This window comes from Rana temporaria, chromosome 5 (assembly GCF_905171775.1).
Source record: "Rana temporaria chromosome 5, aRanTem1.1, whole genome shotgun sequence".
NCBI lineage: Eukaryota > Metazoa > Chordata > Amphibia > Anura > Ranidae > Rana > Rana temporaria.
The window spans coordinates 291,854,281-291,869,581 of NC_053493.1; the positions used below are offsets into that span (position 1 = coordinate 291,854,281).

General features: G+C 43.4%; 1 protein-coding gene across 13 annotated transcripts in view; it reads right to left on the reverse strand.

Moving 5' to 3' along the window:
• The window catches only part of PTPRM (protein tyrosine phosphatase receptor type M), a 916,041-nt gene that overhangs the window by 94,184 nt on the left and 806,556 nt on the right, over positions 1–15,301 (reverse strand). For all 13 annotated transcript variants that reach the window (XM_040353983.1, XM_040353984.1, XM_040353987.1 and 10 more), the window contains one exon: positions 723–820. In XM_040353983.1, the coding sequence (XP_040209917.1) occupies positions 723–820 (98 nt within the window). The remainder of the gene's footprint in view (positions 1–722; positions 821–15,301) is intronic.

Here is a 15,301-nt window from a genome sequence, read left to right on the forward strand (position 1 = left end):
GGTGATCAAATACCACCAAAAGAAAGCTCTATTTGTATGAAAACAAGGACACAAATTGATTTGGGTACAGTATTAAGCCCCATACACACTGTCATGGACCTGGCCTTGCAGTGCTGGAATGTTTCTACTTGAAATCCTAATTCATGTATTTCAGAAGATGGGACATTACTGACAGTTCATTGCAGGAGATACTGGACACATTACAAGTGGTTCAGTTGTCCTGACTAGGTCAATAGACAATGACCCTTCAATGCTTAGCTCAGTTTTCCTGCAGGTTTTCTCTTCAGGTTTACCAAAACCATCTAAAATGAGGTCAAACCTCAAGAGTTTCAATTTGTATGCAATCAGGCAGTTCCTTGCACTACATGGTTTTGGTAAACCTGAAGAGAAAACCTGCAGGAAAACTGATAGTGTGTATGGGGCTTTACATGACTGGGTAATTGTCATTCAAAATGTGAGAGCACCGAAAGCTAAAAATTGGTCTGGGTAGGAGAGGGGTTTAAGTGCCCAGGAGGCAAGTGGTTAAAGATAAATATGTAAATATGACATTTTAATATACAAAGTTAACTATATACTTCACTTAAAATATATATTTTTTAATTATAATTTCATTCCTAAACACAATAACGAGTTATATACAAAAACACTATACAATACCTTTAAGAACCATGTCTGAGATATACTCATATAAAGATCATGTTAGACCATAAAATACTGCTTACCCTGCCCACTTCCACCAGGTTGGTGACCATGACTATGCTGGCTGTATTTTCATGCCACACCATTCTCCAGAAATCATATGCCGTTTCTTGCATTGGTCCTGTGCAGACATACAAAATGAAATGTTCATTTAGTATCACAACAAAAACGTTTCATATATAAAGAAAGGCAGAACACTCTTGCATAGGATAAAACCACTGCACCGTATTTCAGCTATTCTGACTATAATAGTCAATCAGAAGTGAAGAGAAATCCTATCTACTTCTAGCTATGAAGAGAGACATGTGACTCACCCCTCTTTCTCCTATGTCATGTACTTGGAGATTGGCCCAATGTTGTCACATGAGAGTACAGAGAGTGCTCTTCTTGTGCAAGCTCTAAGAGGCACATTTGCAGTATTAATAAGTATATATCTGTGCAAGCTCCAAGGGGCACATTTATAATAAAGTTGATATCAATATTTATTCTCTGTTAAACTCTGCAAGGCCATACCACTGCTTTATATATGCCCCTCCAGTGCGATTGGACATTCCTTCTTAATTACTAACAGCTGAATAGAGGTGCGGGGGAGCGAAGGGAGGGAGAGCGTATAAAGCTGGTGGTTTCGGTATTAATAACTAACTGTTGCTTTCCCCTACATTGGCATAGCACAGGTTCACTTTCATTTTACACATGGCATATGCCCTTCATAAGGTATTAAAGAAAACTATGATGCCGCGTAGAAACGATCAGATTTTCTATCGGAAAAACCTGGAAACACAAAAGTTCTCTGAACTTTCAACCGTCAAGAACACGGTGATGTACAACACTACGACGAGCCAAGAAAATTAAGTTCAATGCTTCCGAACATGTGTCGAATTGTTTGCGAGCATGCGTCAGAATTTTGCTTGGCGAAATTGCTACAGACGATCGGATTTTCCAATTGGAATTTTTTCCGTCTGAAAATTTGTGAACCAGTTCTCAAATTTTTGTTGGTGGAAATTCTGACAGGAAAAGTCCGATGGAGTCTACACGGTCGGAGATTCCGACCAAAAGCTCACATCTGACTTTTCTTGTCGGAAATTCCGACCGTATGTACGGGGCATTAGGCCTCATGCACACGGGACGTTAAAATCATGTTATAAAAACTGCAGTAACTTTGCAGTGAGTTTTTCCCCCCAACATTTTTAATGGATCAAAAACGTAAAAAAAAAAGGCGGTGAGTCGCATTTTTGAGCGTTTTTTGACGTTAGAGAATTTTTACAGCTGAAAACTCCTCTCAGAACCCACTAGTTTTGTGTATTTTTTAAAGCCAAAAAACGCCCCAGACAGAAATTTCTGATAACATCCTATGTGTGCATGGACACATAGGATAACATGATGGAGCGTTTAATGACTGTAGAAAAAAATGTCTACAGCCAAAAACAGCTGCTGTAAAAACGTCCAAAAACATCCAGTGTGCCTGAGGCCTTATTGGTATGTAAAAATGAAAGATACAAAGTTGAATGCTTGTTTTTTCCACTGCCAATATACAGCACAGGCTGATCCTAAAAGATTTAAAGTGGTTGTATAGTAATTTTTTTAACTTTTACCTACAGGTAAGCCTATAATAAGGCTTACCTGTAGGTCCAAAAAATATTTTCTAAACCTGTATGGTTGAGGAGATATTCCCCTCGCAATGAGCCGCTGACTGCAGTGGCGCATGCACACAGGGGATTCTCGGCTGAAAGCCTGGCAGATGCCGGACCTTGCCGGAAAGAAATCTCCCGCGCGCGGGAGTGACGACATCGCGGCTCCAGCCACTCACATCGCTGGAGCCATGATACCCGGAAGACACACCGAGTCAACATATCATCTCCCTTGGTGTGGACCAGGTGAGTTACTGATGCCTCGTTCTAAGGTAAGTATTTCATAACGAGCTAGTATGCGGTGCACACTAGCTCATTATGCCTTTTGCCTTACAGGTGACGAAAAAAAAAAGTTTGGGACTATACAACCGCTTTAAATAAAGAGTTCATGGTACCAGTGAATGTGGAACATTACTATATTATTTGACCTTTAAAGAATAGCAGCAGTAACATTTGAATAATGCTGCCCCATGTTGGTGACAGACATAAAAAACAAACTGTCCTTTTAAAATGCCCCTTGTACCCCCATATCTGAGATGTTCAGTTGTTAATGGGTGTTCAAAGTGCCAAGGTTGTAGACCTGCCATGCTTACGTTCCATAATACAGTGTACCTCTTTAATCAACAGAGAGAACTGCATTACAGGGGTGGGATGTTTAGGAATGTTCTAAATATCCAATTATAACTAAAATTTCCTGGTTGCACAAAGAGGCCCAGATCCACAGAAGAGCTACGACCGCATAGCTCCCGATACGCCGTCGTATGTCTGTGATCCGCCCATCCTAATTATGCGGCTGATTCATAGAATCAGTTACGCATAGATAGCCCTAAGATCTGACAGGTATAATTGACTTACACCGTCGGATCTAGGTCGCAATCTTGTACGTTGTCGCTCGTCGGTTTTTCCCGTCGCAAAGTTACACCTGCTTTAACATGGCTTATCTTTAGAACAGCCATGTTAAAGTATGGCCGTCGTTCCCGCGTCGAATTTCAAATTTTTTTTTTGCGTAAGACGTCCGGGAATACGAAACGCCGTAACGCACGTCGCAGTTCAAGAAAAACGTCGGGGTGCCATAATTTCGCACAAAGCACGTCGGGAAATTTAAACACGGAGCATGCGCAGAACGTTCGGCGCGAGAATGCGCCTTAATTTAATGGTGCCCGCCCCATTTGAATTAGGCGGGCTTGCGCCGAGCGGATTTATGTTACACCGCCGCAAGTTTACAGGTAAGAGCTTTGTGAATCAGGCACTTACGCGGTGTAATGTAAATCAGATACGTTACGCCGCGGGGGAGCAACGTAAATGTACCTGAATCTGGCCCAGAGTTCCCTGGGTTGAAAGGCTTCTGAGTGCTCAGAAAAAAGTGCCTGCATTTAGGTTTCTTAGTAAATTGAAGGGACGAGTTTGCTTTAAGTCCAAACCTGCACCAGCTCCAGAAATTTCATAGATGCAAACATTTCTTCTCACATGTGGTTTTGTTCAGATGCTTCATCTTCCTTTTACATTGACAATTTTCAATTACAGTCTGGCATTTGAATAAATGATTATAGCACCACTTGTCTTAGGCATAAATTAAAATACAATAAAGCCTGCAGGGCAGAGTGGAATCTCCATGTCCACGCTTAAATACTGTGCCAAACTCACAATTGTGGAGAACAGAATATTTAAATATACTGTATTGATATCAAGCATTTATTATCATACATACACTGGTGTTTAATAAAAGCATCCTTTTCAGAAAAACCTGACCTATTCACACATACACTGTAAACGTTCTGTATATTTCCCTCGCTCTCATAGCAAGTGATCAACAATATCAATTGATGCAATTATAATACATATCTGTTGTACATAATAGCTTTTGCTTTTGACCAATTTCTATGCATGAAGCTTTGTAAAGTTCAATAACAAGCAAGTATCTGCATTTAGGATCAACTTGTCTCTACATTGCCTAATATATCAATAATCCAGTAGGAAATTAAAGTCCCATAAATTGCAAGGTGAGGCCTCCATGGATAAGATTTTTTTTTTTAGTTGGAGGCCAAACCAACACCCCAAACTTATTGTTGAGTGCCTCAAAACATTCTCAAACCATTTCTGCAGTGCAGCAGGGCAAATTATTTTGCTGGAAGAGGCCACTTCCATCAGGGAATACTGGGCCAGATTCACGTACAGCGGGCGCAGCGTAATGTAACCGATTTACGTTACACCGCCGCAAATTTTCTGTCTAAGTGCCCGATCCACAAAGCACTTACCTGGAAATTTGCGGTGGTGTATCGTAAATCCGTCCGGCGCAAGGCCGGCCAATTCAAATGGGGCGGGTACCATTTAAATTAGGCGCGCTCCCGCGCCGGACGTACTGCTCATGCTCCCGTCGCAAATTTCCCGACGTGCTTTGCGCGAAATTACGACGCGCCGACGTTTTGTGAATCACAACGTGAAAAAAGAGTTACGCCGGGAAAATTAAAAAATTTAAAAATAATTCAAAAGCGACGCGGGAAAGATGGGCATACTTTAACATGGTGGAGTAATTTTCCACTTTGTTAAAGGTGCCCTATCTTTGCGACGGAAAACTAACACTCGCGGCAACGTAACAACGGGAAAAAGCTTTGTGGATCGCCGTAACTCCTAATTTGCATACCTGACGCTGGTTTACGACGCGAACTTCCCCCAGCGGTGGCCGCGGTACTGCATCCTAAGATCCGACAGTGTAAAACTATTACACCTGTCGGATCTTATGGCTATCTATGCGTAACTGATTCTATGAATCAGTCGCATAGATAGAACAACAGATACGACGGCGTGATTCAAATCGGTGATTAGGGGGCGTGTTTCATTTAAATGAAGCGTGTCCCCGCGCCGAATGAACTGCACATGCTCCGTTTAGAAATTTAGAAAATTTCCCGCTGTGCATTGCGCGAAATGACGCAACAACGTCATTTTTTAAACTTAGACGTTACTTACGTCCATCCCGATTCACGGACGACTTACGCAAAAAAAAAAAATTCAAATTTCGACGCCATATTAACATGGCAAGTCTATCTATATGCCGCAGAATACCGGCTTTAACTATACGCTGGAAAAAGCCGACTAGAGACGACATAAGAGAATGCGACGTCCGCGCGTACGTTCGTGGATCGTCGGAAAAAGCTAATTTGCATACCCGACGCGGAAAACGACGCAAACTCCACCCAGCGGACGCCGAAGTATTGCATCTACGATCGGAAGGCGTACGAAGCCACACGCCTGTCGGATCAAGCCCAGATGCCGTCGTATCTTGGTTTGAGGATTCAAACTAAAGATACGACGCGGGAAATTTGAAAGTACGCCGGCGTATCAGTAGATACGCCGGCGTACTCTCACTGTGGATTTGGCCCAATGTTGTGAAAATAACATGCACATGAATGGCAGGACCCAAGATTTCCCAGCAGAAAATTGCCCAAAGCATCACACTGCCTCTGCCGACTTGCCTTCTTCTCATACTGCATCCTGGTTCCATCTCTTCCCCTGGTTAGCTATGCACATGCATCTACACAATGTATATAAATAGTGTACATGATTCGTCAAACCAGGCCACCTTCTACTATTGTTCGCTGGTTCAGTTCTGATGCCAACGTGCCCATTGTAGATGTTTCTGGCTGTGGACATGGGTCAGCATGGGCACTCTGACTAGTCTGCGGCTATATAGCCCCATACACAACAAACTACAATGACCATTTTTCTGCTTTTGACACATCAACTTCATAGACAACATGTTTACTTGCTATCAAATATATCCCACTGACTTTCAGATGCCATGGTAATGAGGTAATCAATAATATTCACTTTAACCGTGAGTGACCATAATGTTATTGCTGACCGGTTGCATACTGTATATTTTATACATATACAGATACCAGCCTGTCAAATAGTTTGACCAACCAGGCTTCTACCATTAAGTAACCTAGTAAAAGTGGTACTTGTTTTATATACAGCTCAGTACCTGGATGGCTTTTAATATCTATTTGGGGTTCAAGTGGGGAAATCTTTGGGTTGGGAGGTTTTTATGTACTCGCCCATCTGGTTTCCATTGTCCTTAATATATATTCTGTCTGGGTTTTTTTTTTATTGCTGCCTGAATCCTTACTGGAGAAAGAGACAACACTCTCCAACAAAGCCACGGACATAAAGCTAACTTAGGGCCAGATTCACGTAGAATCGCGGCGGCGTAACTTATCCTAGATAAGTTACACCGCCGCAATTTTTCATTGCAAGTGCCTGATTCACCAAGCACTTGCAATGAAAACTACACCCGCGGCCTCCGGCACAAGGCGGGCCAATTCAAATGGGCGTGTGCCATTTAAATTAGGCGCGCTCCCGCGCCGGACCTACTGCGCATGCTCCGTTTCCTAACTCCCGCCGTGCTTTGCGCGTCGTGACGTCATTTTTTATGTAGCGTACTTCCGTATTCCCGGACGACTTACGCAAACGACGTTAAATTTTGAATTTCGACGCGGGAACAACGGCCATACTTTAGACAGCAATACACTTGCTGACTAAAGTTAGGGCACCAAAAAAAAACGACTAACTTTGCGACGGGAAACTTGACTACGGACGACGTAGCGAACGTGAAAAACCGTCGTGGATCGGCTGTAACTCCTAATTTGCATACCCGACGCTGGTTTACGATGCACACTCCCCCCAGCGGCGGCCGTGGTTCTGCATCCTAAGATCCGACAGTGTAAAACTATTACACCTGTCGGATCTTAGGGATATCTATGCGTAACTGATTCTATGAATCAGTCGCATAGATAGAAACAGGGATACGACGGCGTATCAGGAGAAACGCCGTCGTATCCCTTTTGTGAATCTGGCCCAAAGTTTCTAAACCACCCTCCCCTCCAAAAAAAAGTTCAAAAGTAGTTACACTTTAAGCTTACCCTGTACATATATTTAGTGGTTTTGAATTTGAGTTGTTTGTGGGTAGCAACTTTATTCAGCAAAACCCTGGTTTTGTCTGAAAAATGTATGTGTGCTGGCAATTATTTCCGTAACAGTTACCGTCATTTATGAACACTGCATTAAAATGGTCCAGGCTTCTTAAAGCGGAGTTCCACCCTATTTTTTAAGTTTGTATCATATGATGTAATACTGCCCCCTTAAATATATTTGGCATGTTTTTTTTTTTATTTCTAAATACTCACTGTGCTATTCTTTTTCGTTTATTTCTCCCGCCGCGGCGGCAGAGGCCTCGCAGCGTCATCCCCAGCCCTGCTATTCCTCAGAAGTATCGCGGTACTTCCACCGCAATTGAAAGAAATCTCGAGCGAGCGGGTGGGCGGGCGTAGGCGGAGAGATGGTTAAAGCCCCGCCCACCGCTCTATGTATGTCCTGCTTCAGGGGGGTGGTGCACTTGCTGTCATTTGCTTAGGAGGGGCGGGCTAATGTGGGCACAAACCCCCCCGCAGTTTGTGCGGGGTGTTTGCTGTCCCACACTATCTTAGCCCAGCTCTTCATGGCAGCCGACATTGCTTCCCGTCAGCTGCCTCTCTCACTTGCAATGCAGATGAAGGTGTCAGATCGGAGGAGGCGTGGTAGGGGCGGGGTCATCGGCATACACTGTGTATGCCGATGACCCCGCCCCTACCACGCCTCCTCCGATCTGACACCTTCTGAGTACACAGACAGGAGGAGGAGCCAGGCAGGAGGTGGGATGCTGCTGTGCTAAAGGTCTGTGTACAAGTAAACAGACATCATTAAACACAGACTATAGATGACACTTGCGTGGGGGAGCTGATATAAATGAATGCCTGCAGTGATCTATGTGGGGGGAGAGGGTATGTGCTAGGGGGCGTTTTAGGAAAATCTGCCCCCACCCCTCCCCCAGCACATGTCCTCCCTCCTCCCAAAATGCCTACTAACACATGCTGTACCCTTTCCCCCACCCCTGATTTAAAGAGATGCTGGCTGAGTTCCCGGGGCTGTACTCCTGTGCTCATGAGGGGTTCTCACCATCCCTGTGCTGTGCTCATGAGGGGTTCTCACCATCCCTGTACTGTGCTGAGTTCCCAGGGCTGTACTCCTGTGCTCATTATGAGAGGTTCCCACCATCCCTGTACTGTGCTGAGTTCCCAGGGCTGTACTCCTGTGCTCATTATGAGAGGTTCCCACCATCCCTGTACTGTGCTGAGTTCCCAGGGCTGTACTCCTGTGCTCATTATGAGAGGTTCCCACCATCCCTGTACTGTGCTGAGTTCCCGGGGCTGTACTCCTTCTGTGCTCATTATGAGAGGTTCCCACCATCCCTGTACTGTGCTGAGTTCCCGGGGCTGTACTCCTTCTGTGCTCATTATGAGAGGTTCCCACCATCTCTGTGCTGTGCTCATGAGAGGTTCCCACCATCCCTGTGCTGTGCTCATGAGGGGTTCCCACCATCCCTGTACTGTGCTGAGTTCCCGGGGCTGTACTCCTTCTGTGCTAATTATGAGAGGTTCCCACCATCTCTGTGCTGTGCTCATGAGAGGTTCCCACCATCCCTGTGCTGTGCTCATGAGGGGTTCCCACCATCCCTGTGCTGAGTTCCCGGGCTGTATTCGTGCTGTGCTCATTATGAGGGGTTCCCACCATCCCTGTGCTGTGCTGACTTCCTGGGTTTGTACCCCTGCTGTGCTCATGAGGGGTTCCCATAATCCCTACAGCGCCAGGAAGTCAGCACAGCACAGGGATGGTGGGAACCCCTCATAATGAGCACAGCAGATACTATTAGTCCAGTTTTTTAAAAATTCATCATAACGAATGTGGGTAATTGTTACGAAAAGTGAACGAATCTAACGAAAATTCGTATTTCGTACGAATCTGAATTGAGTTTCGGGCACGAAATACGAAAATAACGGCTAATGCGAAACGGAACTAAACAAAATGAATTTATTGACGGCGCAAATGTCTAGTATATGTATGTGTGTATGTATATATATATATATATATATATATATATATATATATATATATAATATATATATATATATAATCTTGTTTCTGTGCAGATATATCTACATAACAAATGATTTAGTATATTTACTGGTTCCTGGAGGGAGGAGGGGAGGAGAGTTTTGCATAGACAAGGGGCAGCAAGTTCCTCCCGTTGCTATGGAAACCTGACCTGAAACTATTACATGCTTGTACAGCACTGAGCATGTGCGAGATCAAGGCTGAAATCCAGGAAGTCATACAGTCTGGCTTCATGATGCCCACACTTAAGATGGCCCCAGTCAATTTCTATTTTATAAAGTGTCTAAATGCTGTAACAACCTAACAAAACGGACCTTAGTTTACAGACTAACTGTAGTAGAATACATTAAGCTTGTGTATTACAGGGGTTTTCATATTTAAAAAGTTTTTATTTTTAAAATTGTGGCCGGAACTCCGCTTTAACTAGACACATAAACTGAGACATCCTCACAAGAAATCAGGTTTCCTGGAAACACCTTAGAATAAATGTGTATCCAATGGAAGTCCTTTCCACAAAGGTTTATTGGGAATGTAAATAAGAGTACACAAGCAAATTAACCACACCAGGGAGAAAGCCTTGCATTACGGTGCGTAGTTACAGACAGAAGAACAGGAAGTGAGGATTTCTCAGAAGAAATAAGGACATTTAAAAGCAAAATTGAAGGATGAACTAAGTGAAGGAGGACTGCACTAAAGGAAGCTATTTAGGGATTTTTTTTTACCTTTACAACCCCTTTAAGGAACTGGTTTAGATGTTACATTCAACCCTTCTGTGATAAAGCATGGTCTCAATTTTTATTAAATATGAAGTATGGGAGGGGGGTGTTGACTTGTATAAAGGTTCCCGCACATAACTGTAGCATCCCTAACCCTTACATTATGCCCTTTGTAGTGCCGTCGTACGTGGTTTACGTGACCTCGTTCTGACACGATCATTTTTTTAACCGATGGTGTGTAGGCATGACTGACCATCAGCTTTATCGGATGGACCGATCGTATGTACAGGGCAAAACTTAAATTGAAAAAAAAAAATACCGTTGTCTTTTTTTTTTATGGATTTCATCTAGCCCATCAGCAGTACCTTCTGTGCTACAGGTAGAGGTACATGTAGAATATTCTGATGATGACGACAACAGTGAAACAAGCCTATGCAATGTATATTAGCACAGCTGCGTACAATCTCTATATGTGTGTGATAGGATGACAACAAGGAACACAAATGTGGCACAAGGAAGCATTGTCATCCTGCTTGCACAAGGACCTTCACCAAATGTTACATTCACAAAAGCTATAAATGCAAAAACATTCACTTATGAGGCTGGATTCACACTATTGCAAATTGGATGTGGGTTTACCCACATCCAATTCGCATGGAAGGAGATTGTGACCGGATCTCTATGGACCCATCTCCGGAGCAGTCTTCTGGTTTGTTTCAGGTCTGAATTCAGCCAAAAATTCAGGCTGAATTGGGACCTGAAACGGTGAACGGGGGTGGACTGGACCCCTGCTGTGAGCGGCTCCATGCTGCGGTGTGAATCCAACCTAAGAGCAATAAAAACATCAGGGCTCAAGTCCTGCGGGAACGCATGGGAACGGAGTTCCTGCACTTTTTTCACAGCAGGAACTCAGTTCCCTTTGCAGGACTAGAGCAGCCGAGCCACCCGAGCCAATCCTTCACTAAGCGGCGATGCCCAGCACGAGTCACTGTCAGGGGCAGGCGAACCTTAGTAATCCTTTATGTTAATGGCCGCTGTATATGGATTCATCAGGTAGTGTGCGGGTATTCCGTCACTTCCTCGATGCCACAATGTCTCCTGGGAGCTTTTTTTATTGTTCCCATGAGACATTGCGGAGGTCTGCCGCAAGTTATTGCGGGATTTAGAATTACCATGCGGTTTAGTAATTATGCATATGAGCGTATCATTTTTTTTGGTGGGGGAGTGGATCTTGGGTGGGAGGTCTCACACTTTTTTCCCCAGGACTTGACCCCTGAAAAACATGTTACAGCTCATATGTGATTTTTAGTGACTGATTTTATATATTTTTAAATACATTTCTAATTGAAAATCAGTTATATGCAGGCATACCCCACTTTTAAGTAAACAATGGGGTTTATTTACTAAAGCTGGAAGAGGCAAAATCAGGCTCACTTCTGCATAGAAACCAATGATCTTCTAACCCCAGCTTGTTGGTAATAAAACCTGGAAGCGCATTGGTTTTTATGCAGAAGTGAGCCTGATTTTGCACTTTCCGGCTTTAGTAAATAAACCCCATTGTGTACTTAAAAGTGGGGTATGGCTGTAATACAACATATAGCAATACAGGGCTATGTGGGAAAAAAAGTGCAATGCTAAAACTGGGCTAAAAAAATCTTAGCAAAAGTATATGAACAGTACTTATTTAGGGCCAGATTCACATAGATGAGCGGCGGCGTAATGTATCGTAGATACGTTACACCGCCGCAATTTTTCATCGCAAGTGCCTGATTCACCAAGCACTTGCTATGAAAACCTACGCCGGCGGCCTCCGGCGCAAGGCGGGCCAATTCAAATGGGCGTGTGCCATTTAAATTAGGCGCGGTCCCGCGCCGGACCTACCACGCATGCTCCGTTTCCGAACTCCCGCCGTGCTTTGCGCAAAGTGACATAATTTTTTCGAACGGCGACGCGCGTATCGTAATTCCGTATTCCCGGACGGCTTACGCAAATGACGTTATTTTTTAAATTTCGACGCGGGAACGACGGCCATACTTTATACAGCAATACGATTGCTGTGTAAAGTTAGGGCACAAAAAAACGACTAACTTTGCGACAGGAAACTAGACTAGCGCCGACGTAGCGAACGCGAAAAACTGTCGTGGATCGCCGTAACTCCTAATTTGCATACCCGACGCTGGTTTACGACGCAAACTCCCCCCAGCGGCGGCCGCGGTACTGCATCATAAGATCCGACAGTGTAAAATAATTACACCTGTCGGATCTTATGGCTATCTATGCGTAACTGATTCTATGAATCAGTCGCATAGATAGAACAACAGATACGACGGCGTATCAGGAGATACGCCGTCGTATCTGTTCTGTGAATCTGGCCCTTAGTTATTACTGGTATAGGTAAATGAGCTTGGTGATATGCCAGGACAAAAATACGTACAATTTTTTACAGTTCTCATAAGTGTATGACTGCAGCATTTCACAAATGTTTCCCTGTAATATTACCAAGTTGTAATATTACAGGGAAAACAACACGGTACAATGTCACTTTAAATGTCTCAGTAAGAACATTTTCCCTGACTTTCATGCACCTATAACTTTATGATAGCAGCATGACATGTGAACTAAAATCCACAGTAAGTAATGTATGTTTGAAAGCTATTTCACAGTTGACAAGACTTGTACATTGTTGCAGAGTAGATGACCTGCATTTCCCATTCTTCCATCTGCCCTTTTTTTTCCATTTTTACTTCCATAAACAGTTTCAATTGCATTACATGCACTTGCATTATTCCACTAACCGGTTCACTGCTGTTGTCGGTCAACCTTTGACCAAAATAAGCTTTTCTTCAAAGCACACTTTGCTGGTCCTTCCCCTATCTACAAATAAAGTTATGTACTCTACCATCTGTTAATTTAATAAAATAGTGCAGACCTCAGTATTCTAAAAAATGAAACATTTCATTTTTTTTCTCTCCTTGTATGCTGAGTGCAAAATAATGGTCTGCAGATACATCTGCAATTGTTGGGTCATGACCCGTGAAGTCTCTTGCTTATTCCAAAATATCTCTTTTAACTATGAGCGATACCTTTTAGCAGTGCCTTTTCTCAGCAGACTATAATCCATTTCTATCTATATCTACAAAATGACTGTGGTGATCCATGGCGTGGCGTTCCTTTGTGGAAGTGCTATCAATTTGTTCTTTTCATCTGTAGATCTAACTATCCGATCTTCTTACTACTTCTGTGCAACAATAGAGCCTTTTCCTCATGGTATTTAATAGCTTTTATTAAACGCTGCTCATCTTCACAAGGTATCCAACCAATGTTCTGAAAATGAACATTTCTGTAGAGATTGTACAGCTGACTAAACAGATTCAACCTCTGGAAACCTCTTCCCACTGGAGGGCAGACTCCCCAAGAACATTATTAAAACTCTCTTTTGTGTTTCGTATTGCTGATCCTCGGTATCCAGCATACCCATTAGCGGCAAGTACAATGTGAATTGGACCAGGTCAGAACAACACATCTTATTAGAGTGGTATTTAAAGAGGAACAGCATGTAGGGGAAGAAAAGTATAAGCTATAAAAACCTTTCCTTTAGTGTTACTCTATAATGGCTAAAATTTTCTTACACAAGTAGTCAAATAGTAATTATGTCACACATTGTATAACAAGAATGACACAATGCAACAAACACATATAGCTAGATTCAGAAAGAGTTAAGCTGGCGTATCAGTAGATACGCCGTCGTAACTCTGATTCTGCACCGTCGTACATTTAAGTGTATTCTCAAATTGAGATACACTTAAATGTAGCTAAGATACGACTGCCTGCACCGTCGTATCTTAGCTGTCTAGTTTTGCTGGCCGCTAGGGGCGTGAACGCTGATTTACGCCTAGAATGCGTAAATCAGCGAGCTACGCCTATTCACGAACGTACGCTTGCCTGTTGCAGTAAAGATACGCCGTTTACGTAAGGCGTTTTCAGGCGTAAAGTTATTCCACCAAAAAGCTGGCCTAGCCAATGTTAAGTATGGACATCGTTCCCGCGTCAAATTTTGAAAATGTTACGTTGTTTGCGTAAGTCGTCCGTGAATGGGGCTGGACGTAATTTACGTTCATGTCGAAACCAATAAGTCCTTGCGGCGTACTTTGGAGCAATGCACACTGGGATATGTCCACGGACGGCGCATGCGCCGTTCGTTAAAAACGTCAATGACGTCGGGTCACGATTCATTAACACGCCCCCCTGTTTCTCATTTAAATTAGGCGCGCTTAGGCCGGCAAATTTACGATACGCCACCGTAACTTAGGACGCACGTGCTTTGTGAATACAGCACTTGCCTTTCTAACTTACGGCGGCGTAGCGTATATGCGATACGCTACGCCTGCCTAACGTTAGGCTCTCCTACGTGAATCTAGCTAATAAATCCAACATAAAGCAGGAAAGAAAAGAGTGGAAAGTGTTGTAATACTGATTTAAAGATTGTATTATTAATTTTACTTATACAATATATTAAAGCTCTACTCCAACCAAACAGATATAAAATACACACATTATTGAAGCTATTTATTCATGAATATATTATACAATTTATTTTTTCAAGCAGTATAACTATCTGAATTTGGCCTTTTGCAATATCAAGATAGGGGGGCGAAGCAACAGAATGAGTTAAGTTGTGCTGCAGTTCAAGGAACCTTCTAATAGGAGCGGAGAGCAGAGTTACAAAGAGATGTGATCATTAGCGTGTTGCTTAAAGCGGATCTCCCATGCAAATAAGTTTTTTTGTTGTTGGGGGTAGTTAAATAGTTAATTGCAGGGCTTAAATAAACTCACGTATCTTGTCTCCAACGTCCGCTCCTCTCTCTATCTGCCTGCAATATACACTTATATTCCTTTGTGTCCGCCGTTGCCATTTTAACTGTGGGCATTAGAATCCCACGAGCAGGGACTTCCTGGTTGGGGTGATGCTGTTGTCCCAGCATCCACCCCTCGATCTCATGCATGCGCACTCGCAGCGGGGAGCAGCGGTGTCAGCGTCGTCAGCGTCTGTGTTGCCATAACAACGGCAGGCGTTGTAATTAAAAGTTACCGCCCCTGATGTAAACCCAGGCTCATGTAACAATACACCCGCCCTCCTTCCTTTGTTTATGTCGCGCGTCACTTCCTGGTAGAGAAGTAGCGCGATATTTATTATCACAGCTCTAAACAGGAACACAGGGAGCTATGAGAGAAGCTCCCAGAGCACACTGCGTGGTAGGGGAAGTGACCTCA